The sequence below is a fragment of the Amblyomma mixtum genome, chromosome 8 (genome assembly GCF_055824585.1).
Source record: "Amblyomma mixtum isolate Tamu chromosome 8, ASM5582458v1, whole genome shotgun sequence".
Taxonomy (NCBI): Eukaryota; Metazoa; Arthropoda; class Arachnida; order Ixodida; family Ixodidae; genus Amblyomma; species Amblyomma mixtum.
In genome coordinates, this window is record NC_143019.1 from 37,816,470 (window position 1) to 37,829,658 (window position 13,189).

At 49.4% G+C, this 13,189-nt stretch overlaps 2 protein-coding genes across 2 annotated transcripts in view; one reads left to right on the top strand and one right to left on the bottom strand.

The window, feature by feature from the left end:
* The window catches only part of LOC149332125 (beta-1,4-glucuronyltransferase 1-like), a 317,740-nt gene that overhangs the window by 80,661 nt on the left and 223,890 nt on the right, over positions 1-13,189 (top strand). The window lies entirely within an intron of this gene.
* On the bottom strand, positions 4,436-12,899 carry LOC149332126 (uncharacterized). The gene is made up of 6 exons (XM_089555699.1): positions 12,700-12,899; positions 10,279-10,315; positions 9,759-9,829; positions 7,281-7,603; positions 6,216-6,338; positions 4,436-4,462 (listed from the first exon to the last, which is right to left on the bottom strand). Exons 1-6 carry the CDS (start codon positions 12,893-12,895, stop codon positions 4,436-4,438), a joined length of 777 nt encoding a protein of 258 aa, XP_089411825.1. The 5' UTR covers positions 12,896-12,899.

Sequence of the window (13,189 nt, forward strand, 5' to 3'; positions counted from 1 at the left end):
GTAATAACATTACAATTTGTTGATGCCTTTACAGATAGTGACTTAACATTCGAGCTTGTCACGTCAATTCCATCCAGTCAATGGGAGTTATTCGCTCTCGGGTCATCACTCATCTCCAGCCAATAAAATTATCTGGCCTGGTGAGGTCCCTTTCCTCCACCCCGTGGGCGTTATCTGCTCTGGTGACGTCACTTCTCTCCAGCCAATGGAATTATCTGGCCTAATGAGGTCACTTCTCTCCAGCCAATGGGAGTTATCCGCTCTGTTGTCGTCACCTCTCCCCAGCCAATGGGAGTTATCCGCTCTGATGTCGTTACCTCACCCCAGCCAGTGGAATTATCTGGCCTGGTGAGGTGCCTTCCCTCCATCCAGTGCATGTTATCCGCTCTGGTGACGTCACTTCTCTCCAGCCAGTGGAATTATCTGGCCTGATGAGGTCACTTCGCACAGCCAATGGGAGTTATCCGCTCTGTTGTCGTCACCTGTCCCCAGCCAATGGGAGTTATCCGCTCTGATGTCGTCACATCTCCCAAGCCAGTCGAATTATCTGGCCTGGTGAAGTCACCCCCCCCCCCCCGGCCAATGGGTGTTATTCGCTTTCGTGACGTCACTTCTTCCAGCCAATTGGAATTGTCTGGACTGGTGACATCACTTCTGTCTAGCCAGGGGGCCATATTTATGACCTACGACGCGCACTTTTTCCCTATCAGGGTGTAATGCCTCCACTACGGCACCTCTTTCTCTCTTCTTTCACTACCACCTTTCTCCCTTCCCTTACGGCGCGGTTCAAGTGTCCGCCGAGATATGTGAGACAGATACTGCGCCATTTTCCTTTCCTCAAAAACCAATTTACCTTATCGCATTGTATCGTACTGAAAATATTTTAAAAAGTAAAACGTGCGCTTACCGGCTAAACCAAAAGAGTGATCATTGGTCGCATGCTCATACCTGTACCTTTAGTGCGTCAGCTCCGTAGGGCTCTTCCTCCTACTTGCGGCTCGCGCACGGCTTGTTGCCATCCCCAGGGCCTCTAGCTCAGCTCTTTCCTTCCCGAAAAGCCCTTCTTCCGCCCACTTCCTTTTCGATACTATGTCTCGACAAAGCTCCGTCCTTTTCCGTCTTCCTTCTCCCGGAAAGAACAACTCTTCCGCCCGCGGCCGCGCATACCATTAGGTGGCCCCTGCGGTACACACGTCCGCGCTCCCGGGGGGTGGAAGGCCGAACCTCATGCATAATTCAGCACGCCGGTGTGAGCACGCGCCGCGCGAACCTGCGTAGAGGATTGCCTGCCGCACTGGATGCCGCTTTCTCTCCGTTTTATTTTCCCACACTCGCTTGTGTCTCAGCGTTGTTCTTTTCTACACTACATAGATGCCTGGCGGGTAAGTGCGACGACCTCCCGTCGCGGTGGTGGCCGAGTGGCGCAGTTCGGCTTCGCCGAACGGTTCATCGGTCGTGTGGTAAAGCGGTGTTTGGGAGATTGGTGATTTGGGGACGGGTCCGAGCTATTCGAGCCGCCCCAAGCCCGAACGACTTTGGTCACTATAGCCTCTCCCTCCACCTTCTGCTTACCCTTTCCACTAAGGAAACTGCTCTAACGTTCGTGTCCGCATTGATCGCCTTCTGGTCGTGTCTGTTTCCATGTGGTCGCGTCTGTTTCCATACTGATCAATTCGCGCTAAAAGGCACATACACACGAAAACACAAGCGGACGAAGCGCGTAAATTGATCAGTATGAAGAACCAACTAGCCCCCGCTCTTGCATTGTTATCTGTTTCCATGTTCATGGTTTGATTGGTTTTTTAAGCAGTCGCCTCGTGCATCTGGAACGGAGCAGGCGGGTGGGGGTCGAGTGGGAAGGCTTAACGCTGTGGTGATTATTTATTTGTTTGAAATTCCGCACAGGTCCGCAGCGCATTATGTAAGGGGGGTGTCAAGTTTCGAACACTTTGGAGGTATAATCACACATCTTTTAGTGCGTTAGCACATAGGCCACGTTTCCAGAGAAGTTGTTGTGGGCGTTGTGACCAGAGTGAGGGAGTGCAAGAGGAAAAGGCGAGACTGAGAAGGAAAAGGAGGACGGGAAAGGGGTATCCCCAATGAGACATCTCTTGCGGTTTTCAGGCTGAGACGATTCACTTTCTTTGAAGACTTGGGGTGGAAGACTTTAAATTTGAATGGCCATTGCAAGACTTGGGGCGGAAGAATTTAAATTTGAATGGCCATTGAAGACTTGGGGTGGAAGAATTTAAATTTGAATGGCCATTGCAAGACTTGGGGCGGAAGAATTTAAATTTGAATGGTCATTGTTTGCACAAATGTACAATTTGAAAATACAGTCGGAAATTAGTTAGAAATCATGAAGAATAAAAAAAACCGTAGCAATTCCTTGTGTGAACTGGAAAAGCATCGTCGAGGTTGTCTCGCGACCCTTTAGCTAAGTGTAAGTAGCCAGCTAGCGTTGCAGTGTGGCTTAACGTCAGAAAGACTTCCGCGCCGTCGTGGTTTTCGTCACGATAGTTTTGTTTTTCCTCTTGGGTGCCACGTTTCATGATTTCGTACTTTTTCCTTAGTGGTGTAGCCAATGGGAGGGTGTTGTGGTCGAGTGGTCGAGCTTCTTGCCACGCTCAGATTTATGAGTACCCCCCTACCAACGGATGACAGCCGTGGGGGATAAATGATAGCGTGGCTGTACTTCAGCAGTATGTTTCTTAGCTCAATAAAGAAACAAAGAAGGACCGAAGGAAGAAAAAAAGGGAAAGAACGAAGCACAGAAGGAAAAGAAAAGTAAATGTAGGTGCGCGAGTTTTTCTTGATTGAACTCTCTCGCCCGGCCCGCTATTATACTTCTCTGCTTCCTGCCTTACCTCTGTCTTGATGTTTTTTTTTTTTTGCTCCTAACGTCTTAATGCTTGGCTGCTTAAAAACTCGGGTGACTTCACTGGGTAATTATGAGGCGTGTAGAGTATTCCGTGTGAGTAATGAGTGTGACGTACTGCGAAACCTCTGCGACCGTGTTTTATGGCCGTGATGGGAAGAACTTTAGGGACATCTGCCTGAAAGAAGCAGCGGTCTGTATTCTACTAAGTTTTGGCGAAGCTACTGTTCCCGCGTTCATATCAGTTCGCACCTTACAACGCAGACAGAGGACACATATGTGAGGAGGGAAAGGACACCACAATAGGCTACTCACAACCGACACAGCCGAAACTCCCGAAAAAGAGAGAAAAAAAAAAGATAGGCCGTCAATGGTCAGCTAGCGCAGTGGCGAGAAATGGTAGTTCGTTACGTCTTTCAGGATACCACAATGAAATACTTATATTCGGCAGTGATTAAAATACAGGAACATAACGAAAAACAAAAATCTTTCATTTTAGCTCATGCCGCAACCAAAATGGCTAGCATTGTATCACAGGGCGAAACAAAATATCCTGAACTTTGAATTCTCCCGCAACCAAAAGCGCCAGTTTGCTATCTTGCAGCGTACATTAATGGTACTTTTCGATAATGCAGCTGCATGATAATAGCATGTACTCATGGTGAATGGTAATGAAGTGTATTTTTGACTACGGCAAGGTTTTTTTTTTCTCTGTTCTCCTCGTTTAGTTCGCCCTGGTGGCAACTAGCTCAGAATGACGTATTTTCCTTCTTCGCGTATTCGGGCTGTCTGCACTTCAAAATATATTCAAGTTCATAGTCATCATTATCAGCTTGACTACGCCTACTGCAGGGCAAATGCCTCTTTCATGTCTCTTCAATTAACCTTGTCCTTTGCCAGCTGCGGCCGCACTATTCCCGCAAGCTTCTTAATCTCATTCGCCCACCTAACTTTCTGCCGCCCTCTGCTGCGCTTGCCTTCTCTTGGAATCCACTCCGTTACCCTTAAGGACCAGCGGTTATCTTGCCTTCGCATTACATGCCCTGCCCAAGCCCATTTCTTCCTCTTGACTTCGACTAAGATATCATTAACCCGTGTTTGATCCCTAACCCACTCTGCCCTCTTCCGGTCTCTTAACGTTACACTTATCATTTTTCGTCCCATAGCTCGCTGCGTCCTTACTTAAGCTTAGCCCTTTTCGTTAGCCTCCACGTTTTTGCCCCAAAGGTGAGTGCCGGTATGATACACTTTGTGTCAGACAGCTGTTGACGCTTTTAAGTGTTGCGAACAGTGAAAACTTGCTTTATTTGTCGATTGTATGGTGAGGGGCACTATCCAAGACGGGCGCGAAAGCCTCTTTCCGCAGGTCCACAGTTTCTTCCATGTCTTTCTCTGCCGAGCTGATATAAGCTCCTTTCGCTGTCGATCCGGTGAGACCATCTTACCGGCACCTGTCCCCCTGCCCCGAGGTCTAAAATGAAAGCGTCTACTTTATTACAACGTCGCGCGCTGTTTGCTGGTGGTCGACGCCTGCGGCGACCGCTTCGGCTCTCTTTCCTAATCGTCCTCCTCTTCCGACTGCAGCTGTTGGAACAGAAGATGGACATTGTTTTGAGAGTTTTACTTTAAGAAAAACGTCTCGTTGTACCGGTTCGAGTGCCGTTGTCCTGACCGTATAGCTATCCAATTTTTTATTTGAAGCATCGACCAGACGATTGTCCTGCGTCCTATGCAGGACCGCAGTGCCCTTATAAAAATGGTCTGTAGACAGTCTATAGACTTCTTATAGACTCTATTGCCTTCTTATAGACATTTCTTCTTGTCTACCCATAGTCTGTAGACAAAAGTCTACTAAAAGTGTATGGCCATAAATCTATACATTGTCTATAAACTGTCTATAGCATTTGTGTTGCCTATAGTCTGTTCACTATGATTTGTCTATAGAGAGTCTGTAGACTTTTTAGACAGAAGTCTGTGGAATGTCTATGGACGTCTAAAAATTTTTTTCTAAGGCTGGCGAAACGGGCGAGAGTATGCGCATGCGCACAGAACTCTTGCCTGTTTCCGCGCCGTCTGCGTGGCTGTTCTGCTTACTTGACGCAACCCCCAGGTCTCGTCTGCTTGCAGCGGGGATTGCGTCCCTTTCGGGACTGTACATTTCTGCGCTCACGTGGTGCATACATACAGGGTGCTTCACCTAATACGTTGCATAATTGTTAAAATTAGGCTTTTTGGCATTAAAAGCGCAGTTTTATCGGCATAGAACGTCAGAATACAGCTAAGACGTGCTATATAGCAGGTTGGTTAACTAATATTGAACAGTTAACTTTCTACTTCTGTTGGCTCCTTAATTATTTAGACGTATTGTAGCCCACGGTAAGTAATAGTGACACCAGTCTTTAGGATTTAGAAAGCGTGGTTACCGTCAGCGCTGTGGCCCAACAGATTCTGGCTACATCGCGCCAAAATACATGCGCTTTCTAGCTACGGGCAAAGCAACATTTCCAGTGCACGTAATTTGTCGAAACAGCTAAAATTTGTTGGACCACAGCGCCAAGAATAACCGCATTTTCGAAATTCTAAAAACTGATACGGGTATTACTTATAATGGGCTACATTTATCTCAATAATTGTATAGCCTAACAGTAATAGTTAAGAAGTTAACTATTCAATATTAATTAACCATCCTGCTAGTTAGAACGTCTTAGCTGTATTCTGATGTACTACACAGCTGCCAGTGCCATGCCTAAAAAAGCGATCTTGTAACTGAAAGTGCCTGTTTTTAAAAATTGTGTAAAGTCTTAGGTGAAACACCTTGTATATCTCACGCGGTAGTCTTGCGATGGTGCAGTACGATAAGCGACGTCGAAGCACAATTAATAGAATTAGGGATACCAGCACAGCGACTGCAGTGAAGAAATAGAGTAGGTGGGAGAGAGTTGGAACCGGAGGTTGCTAGTTTACAATTTTCCCATGATTCTTTGCGCCGATTTCGGAAACGCAGCTTAGCTATTGCGAACGGGCATTTACTTTGGCTTTTGACTGTGCGTTGAAACACTTAAATGTTCACTCCCTAGTCCACTTTTTTTCTATCGCTCCCACTAGGAAGAATGCTGCGGCACCTGAAGGCTTTCATTCAGTGTCACCAGATGGCTCCACTTGTTACGCCTTTATCCGCGCATCTTTCATGAGTGGACATTTTTGGCCTTCCGATGGTGTGGACCTAATCTTCAACTTGTGAGTCTGTGACTTAAGTTATAGTTACCGAGCAGAGGGCGGACTATTGAGCGTGACCATTGGGCATGACCATATAGCTCAGCCGAGAGTGGTTGCTCACATTATACGCAGAATACTGGGCCATGCGGGCGCTCCTCTGCAGCGCCCCCTGGTGGTGATCTCGCTTGGTGCGGATTCCGTTAGGTGTCGGCTGGTGCTGGTTCGTTAGGCCTGGTCCACCTACCTGCAAACATGGTACGGTGGAGCGCGGTGCTTAAGCTAGTTCCTCCGCGTTCTGCTGGTTATTGTAACCGTATGAGTGATTTTATGAAGACAAAACAGAACCCTTTGATCGTCATCGTCATCATCATCATCATCCCACTGACAACCAGTGCGGGACAAAGGCCCGTTCCACTCATTTCCGATTATGCTTGTACATCGCCAGTGGGGACCACCCCATCCACCAAATTTACACCCCTTCATACCCAACAATTCCGGACGAAGGCATTTTTGAACAAGAAACAATTTGTGAGAGCAATTTTTTCATATATTGCAAGATTTCACTATAACAATTGATACATCTGCAGATCTCCCGTCGACAGCCTTGCATATTTTTGCTATTAATGTTTTTGAGATCGTCAAACGCGTTCACCACTGGTTTTCGTCTACAGCTTAACTGCCCTATGTGCCGCCACGGTGGCTATGGCGTTCGGCTGCTGACCCGAATGACGCGGTTTCGACCCATGCCCCGGCGGTCGAATTTCGATGGAGGCAAAATTCTAGAGGCCCGTGTACTGTACTATGTCAGTGCACGTTGAAGAACCCCAGGCGGTCGAAATTTCCGGAGACCTTCATTGCGGCGTCCGTCATAGCCTGAGTCATCCTGGGGCGTTAAACCCCACAAGCCTTAACTGCTCCATGCGAGCGATGGAAAAAACTTTAAAAGAAAGATTTTGCAACATATTGGAAGAATCGTCCAGTACCTTCATTGTTTCCATAACAGTACCTTACAATTTTCCAGTATTGGAAAATTTTTGGCCAATAATGTTGGACATGGCGCATGACTGTCACCCCCATGACCTCCAAAGTAATGGAGGTGGCCTTAGAGGTCATGGTTCCCTCGACAGCTGCTGAAGCTTAGACTCGTATCGCATTACACGAACGCCTTTTCAATGCGTGTCCTTACCCCTTCCAGGGCTGCCCTGCCTCTGCCGCCCTGCCTCGTCGGTATCCCCTTGGGCCGAGGCATGCGCATCTCGTAGGGCACCATGGGGACGGGGGTTCCGTTGGGATTGGGCTGCGACTTGTCGCTCGCTTCTATGTCGAACATAGGGGGCATTGTGCCGCCGTCGTCCAGCGCCGCCCTGGCGGCCGCCGCCCTCGCGGCCTGTACCATGGCCAGGCGCCGGGCCAGCAGCTGAGGGGGGATGCCGCGGGTCACCTCGGGTCCCCCGGGCGGCCCTCCGAATCCGGCTGCCGCGAACGGACCGCTCCGGGCCATGGGTCGTCCTGCGCAGATAGACAGAAGGAAAGAAGGCAAGGGAGAGAGAGGAGGGGAAGAGAGAAACGAGAAAGATAAGGAAAGGAGTATAGAAGGAAAGAATGGAGGGAGATGACCAAAGGAAGAAGAAAAAAAGAAAAACGAACACGAAGGAAGGAAAGGAAATGAAGGAAGAAACAGAAAAAAATGTAATGTCAGAAAGACGGAAAGGAAGAAAGAAGGATAAAATGAAGAAAAGGAAATGAACGAAGAAGAAAACGAAATGAAGGAAGAAATAAAGAAAGGAAGGAACGAAGATGTGCTGATGAACATTTTGGCTTAGAAACGACAGGGAACATTCGCCTCGGTTCCAACAATTGCTTCTTATGCATTTGTCTGCGCCTCTGCATTTAACCGCGTTATCATCACTATCAGCCCGACTACGCCCAGTGCAGGACAAAGCCCCTCCCCCCCCCCCCCCCATATCTCTCCAATTAAGACTGCCCTGTGCCAGCTGTGGCTACAGTATCCTCGCAAACTTCCTCGCACTCGGATTTTCATGTGAGCTGGGAGATTCCGTCAGTCAGGCGTCTCTGCCCTCTCCCCTACAAGTGGAGAGGGTGAAGAGGGAGGGAATAGTTGAAACTCGGTGTGGGAGCGGAGGACGGTTGGCAGGTGCCAGGTGTGGCCACCTGTCAGGTCTCACGGCGACAGTCATCGAGTTACCGCTCGAACGAGGCTTTCATGCTATCGCAGAAAAGTTCGAGGGTGGCACTGATAGCTCGTAGGTGGCGCCACTTTCTGTTCAACTACGCAAAGTGGCCACAGAGAAACGCCGGGTTTCGAAGCGTAGTTTCATAACGTGTGGTCGAACAACTCTGCCAACGGACAGGCCGATCGCGATACCTAGTGACACAGCTATCGTGACTGTCGCCATCTTTGCATCTTTGTCGCCATCTTTGTCGCCATCTTTGCGCATACGCCAGCCGCCAACGCGCATGCGCAGTGTCACGCCGCAGCTAGCGTGCGTCGTGGTAAAGTGTGAGGAGTGTCGCCGAAAGGGAGCAGGGGAATGCGCAGACAAAAGGAGAAGGACTTAAAACGGCGTAGCGTGCGAGGGTCGCGCTTCTCGGCCCCAGCGAGTGGGGAATGGTTTCTTCTAGGAAGTCGGTCCGAAACCCGAGACGACGACAGGACGGCTGGGGAGGACACGCGCTGTGCTTGTTTTCGTTCCTGCTAGCTGGCCAGAGCGGCTAACTGTGGAGCGTGTGTTTTGAATTGTGTTTGTTTGTTTCTTTTTGTTGTAATAGCTTCTAGTTAGCCATAGCCGCTTACAGCGAGGCGTGTGTTTTAGATTGTGTACTTGACTTTTGCCTTGTGACCTGTTACTTCTAAACGACGGCGGGAAAGTCGTCTATTGGCTAAAAAAGTAAGTTTTGGCGGGAGGATTGTTTATTGGCGGAGGATGGAGTTTTTGGCGGGAATGTGACGAGATGGGTGCGCGCGAAGGAGAGCGCCGAGGTTGGGTGTGTGGCAGCCGGACAGATCGGTCGTGTGTGGCCGGTGGTGGTCCCGGGGCCGAGAGCGTAGAGTTGGAGACGCGAGTTAGTTGAGCGGCGGCCGGACGGGTTGGCCGTGTGGTGGCCAGCGGTGGTCCGGAGTCGTGGAAGTTTTGAGGTTTTATTTTTAGTTAAAGTGGAGAGGCCGAAATCATTCGGCATATGTAAATAAGTTGTGTATACATTTGTAATAAATAATTTCTTGAAGAAAGCCTTCCAAGTGCCTCACCATCCGAAGACCTGCACACCTGTCTGATCTCACCCGTAGTGAAGTACGTCCCCCGGGTCACTCACGAGACCCGCCCTCTACGACTCCGCATCAACATTAAGGAGAACAACAACAACAACGTCAGAGAGAGAGAGGGAGAAAATTCGTGACTCGCAGTTAGTGCCGAGGGGCCAAGGGCAGGCCAGCTACAAGGCCATATGCGCATAAGCATTTGTGGCTCACGGTAAATGCTTGGCTTTGCTAAAACTCTGCAATAACTTCACTGATGGCAGTGACAAAAGACATACTATCCCACCTCCCCCGCCCTCCTTAGGGCTAACGCATTTTGTGCTTTTAGTTATTTCTGAATGAAGAGCGTTGCGCATGCTTTACGCACGTAAGCCGTCTGCTACTCACCGCCCGGTCCCTTCACTGGAGGCGGCACGAATGGCGGAGGATTTCGGACCAGGATGTCCGGCTCACGGGGACTCCTTTGGGGCCGGCATTGATTTGTAGAGACCAGCAGGAAGAGGGTGAGAGAGTTAGGGAGGTCAGCAAAAAAGAAATAAATAAACGAAAACGTCGATGGAATTTTCGACAGTTGCCAAGTATGATGTTTTTACGCCGATAAATGCAATTCTTATACACGGCAGACGATCGGGTTTCAAGTCGGGGCTTCGTAACGGCACCGGTCCTAAGCATGCCCGAATTCGACAGGTAACCAGAATTCATAAGACGTGAATCTGACTGCTTGCCTCCGCGCTGGGTTCAGGCGGAGACACTACAGGTGAGAGGCGTAAAGTGCTTTTTAAGACAGTATCGATGTTAAGTACTACGTTTTTCTTTTGTTTCTCGCTGAGTACTGTTCATCAGTCGTAGCTTCCGTTCTTCTATTTGGCGGCGTTGACTGCATGCCCAGAGAAAGATTACTCACGACGCCGCTGGACCAACGTCGGCGCCGCCTTGCTGCTGACCTGCGGAATAATGGAGAACAGTACGAGACCGATGAAGGCGTCGAATTTTAGCGCGACAGGCGTCCCTCATAACCTGAGTCGCTATCGAATGCTAAACCCTCATTAACCCATAAACCAAGCACTACTTAACACGGTCCCAAGCAAGAATCTTGTGTGAAAGTCGGAGTAACTCATGTCAGCTTGTGTTAGTTCGGAGGAGCGTCGCGCAAGCCGTAGCCAATAGGCTGACCTTGAGGGTGACTTAGCATAAATGAAATAAATATTGCTGCGACTGGGTTTCGAATCCGCGGCGCCGCGAGCATGCCAGCTTCGCGGCCACTGCACGAAAGCACTGTGCTATCGGCGCAGCCAGTCACGCATCGTGTTGAACTGCAATACACTGTCGTTGTTGTTGTTGTTGCACTGTCCCGCTGTTGTTGTTGTAGCCTATGACAGAATGGCACAACAACCGCTGTGCATTGTACGTCGTCGTCTTCATCAACTTCCGACCAGTTGCAACCATTGGTTTAGCCCACCAGGCTAAACACATGCTTTCGCACGGCAGCCTCTTTACGTCGCTGCAGGGTGAAAACCTCACCCATTGCTCTCCAAGTTCTTCCCCGGCGCCAGCAGCGACCGTACTTTTCTACCAAACTTCCTTCTGTCTCATTTCTTCACTTGACGCTCCGTTGCCCCCCGGCTATGTTTGCCTACCATTGCAAACCACCTTCTTAACCCTAACAGGCCATAGGTTGTCCTCTTGTACCGCGTTTCGCGTCCCGCTCAAGTCCGTTTTTTGGCTGTGGGGTTAATGAGATCCTAGCGGATCTAATTAACTCTAGCTTGTTCTCTACTCCACTTTCTTTGTGCCCCAGGGTTACTGCTAACATTTATCTTTCCATAGCTCGCTGCGCTATCCTCAGCTTGTTTTATTTTTTTTCAAGCTTTCCCATTAGCCTCTTTGTTTATATGAGTATACTGGCAGGGTGCAACTGTTATACTATATTTTTTCCTTGAACGATTTCAGTAGGGTAGTATCGCTCTGAGGAGAAAAAAATAGGTACACAGTTAACGCGGACAAAATGGAAGTTTGGGCGAGTTGGTTTAACGGGTAAAAGAGACGGGCAGTAAATGACGTGTTTTTTTCTGAATGTCCTTGAGTGACGCCTGATACCCCTGTCACACGGCACCGCTTGGAAACAATTTCAGCAAAGGTGCCTGTTTTCACGGATAGTTCCCATTTGCTGGAGAGAAGTGACATCACCAGTGCGGATAATCCCCATTGGTTGGAGGGTAGTGACGTCATTTCCGGTAAAGGCATCATCAACAGCTACTAATGCTATCGCATTGTCTACACGTGAGGTAATTAGGTGTCCTTGTGAATTTTTTGCACACCGAGCGCATGCTGGCGCCGATGGGGTCTTGTCGGAACGCGTAGGCTTGTAGTACTAGAATCTAGAATCCTTATTCACTGTTCACGCGCTTCTGGTCGTCGCATGCTTCGCTCTGCTTCCGCCTATGTGATATGCAGCTGGCGTTGCAGAATCTTGGCTTACAGCAAATACGACTAGCTGAACAAAAAGCTTGGCTTACATTATTCAGCAAGTCGCACTTAGCGAGAGGAACCCTTTACTAAAACAAAGGCGGCCGCCGCGGTGGCTCAGTGGCTATGGCGCTCGGCTGCTCACCCGAAAGACGCGGGTTCGATCCCGGCCGCGGCGGTCGAATTTCAATGGAGGCGAAGTTCTAGAGGCCCGTGTGCTGTGCGATGTCAGCGCACGTTAAGGAACCCCAGGTGGTCGAAACTTCCGGAACCCTTTACTACAGCGTCCCACATAGCTTGAGTTGCTTTGAGACTTTAAACCCCCCAAAAACAAACCGAAACAAAGGCGGTTACCTGTAACAGTGGGCTTAGGCAATGCGCCCTTCTTTGCATGCGGGCTCATTGTAATCGTCATCAACCGAGCTAAGTCTGCTGCAGGGCAACGACCCTTTAAAGTTACCTTCAGTTATTGCTGTCTTGTGGCGGCTTCGGCTACGTCATACCTGCAGCAGGTGTTGAGGAGGTCTTCACTCTGTCAGGTTCTCAGCCACGTTTGATTGCGTTCGGTCCTGGTTGTCTATTCTGTCACTTATGTAGTTTACGGCTGCCGTATTCTGCCACTTACACAGGTTACGGGTGTCCTATTGTCACTTATACAGGTTGCGAGTTACTTGTGGGCGTTACATCTGCCTCTAGACGTACTACTACATACACGTACTCCAGTAAACACGCGGACAGTACACAAACAGACGTTATCAAAGTTGTAAACACATGCAGAGCTGTATACGGAACTCAAATCACCTGTCGAGCTGCTAACTACAAAGTGTATCGTCCCTTGACGCATGCTGTCTCGTGCGCTCACCTTCAGATGACGCCAGGAGGCACATGACCAACGCTGCTCCTAAGCCCACAACCCTCGTCTTCAGCGAGAGGAACGACGCCATGCTCGGTGCTTCTTGGGAGCCCGCAGAGCTCTGGGCTCGACCCCTTTCTCGCACGGTTCCAACACAACACTCACGTCCCGAAAGAGCCCCCCACCTGAAACCCAGCTTCGCCATTTTATATCCGTGCCTGGGCTGGGTGCGTCTGCTTGGGAGGCCAGTACCCGTGACCGTTACTGTTCCTATACTCTCCGAAAAGAAAAAAAAAATGTATATCTCTGCTTTGTTTCTTAGCAGGCGTTGACGGACACCACATGTTGCTTGCAACTGGGCTGTTGCTCTTGTATTTTGGTTATTTGTTTTTGTAATTTCTTTTCCCGCCCACCAATACGCTGAGTCACGACGTCGTCCTCAGCCACGCGGAGAGCTGAGCAGCTGAATCAAGTGCCCGTCACTGTCCCTTCCTTCTCT

Excerpts from the sequence above, each read along its gene's own strand:
- LOC149332126 (XM_089555699.1), bottom strand. The coding sequence starts at position 12,895 with ATGGCGAAGCTGGGTTTCAGGTGGGGGGCTCTTTCGGGACGTGAGTGT. Across the intron at positions 7,604-9,758 it reads TCCAGTGAAGGGACCGGGCG|GACGACCCATGGCCCGGAGC; the intron begins GTGAGTAGCAGA and ends CTATCTGCGCAG. Across the intron at positions 6,339-7,280 it reads GCAGGGCAGCCCTGGAAGGG|GTAGGTGGACCAGGCCTAAC; the intron begins GTAAGGACACGC and ends CCATGTTTGCAG.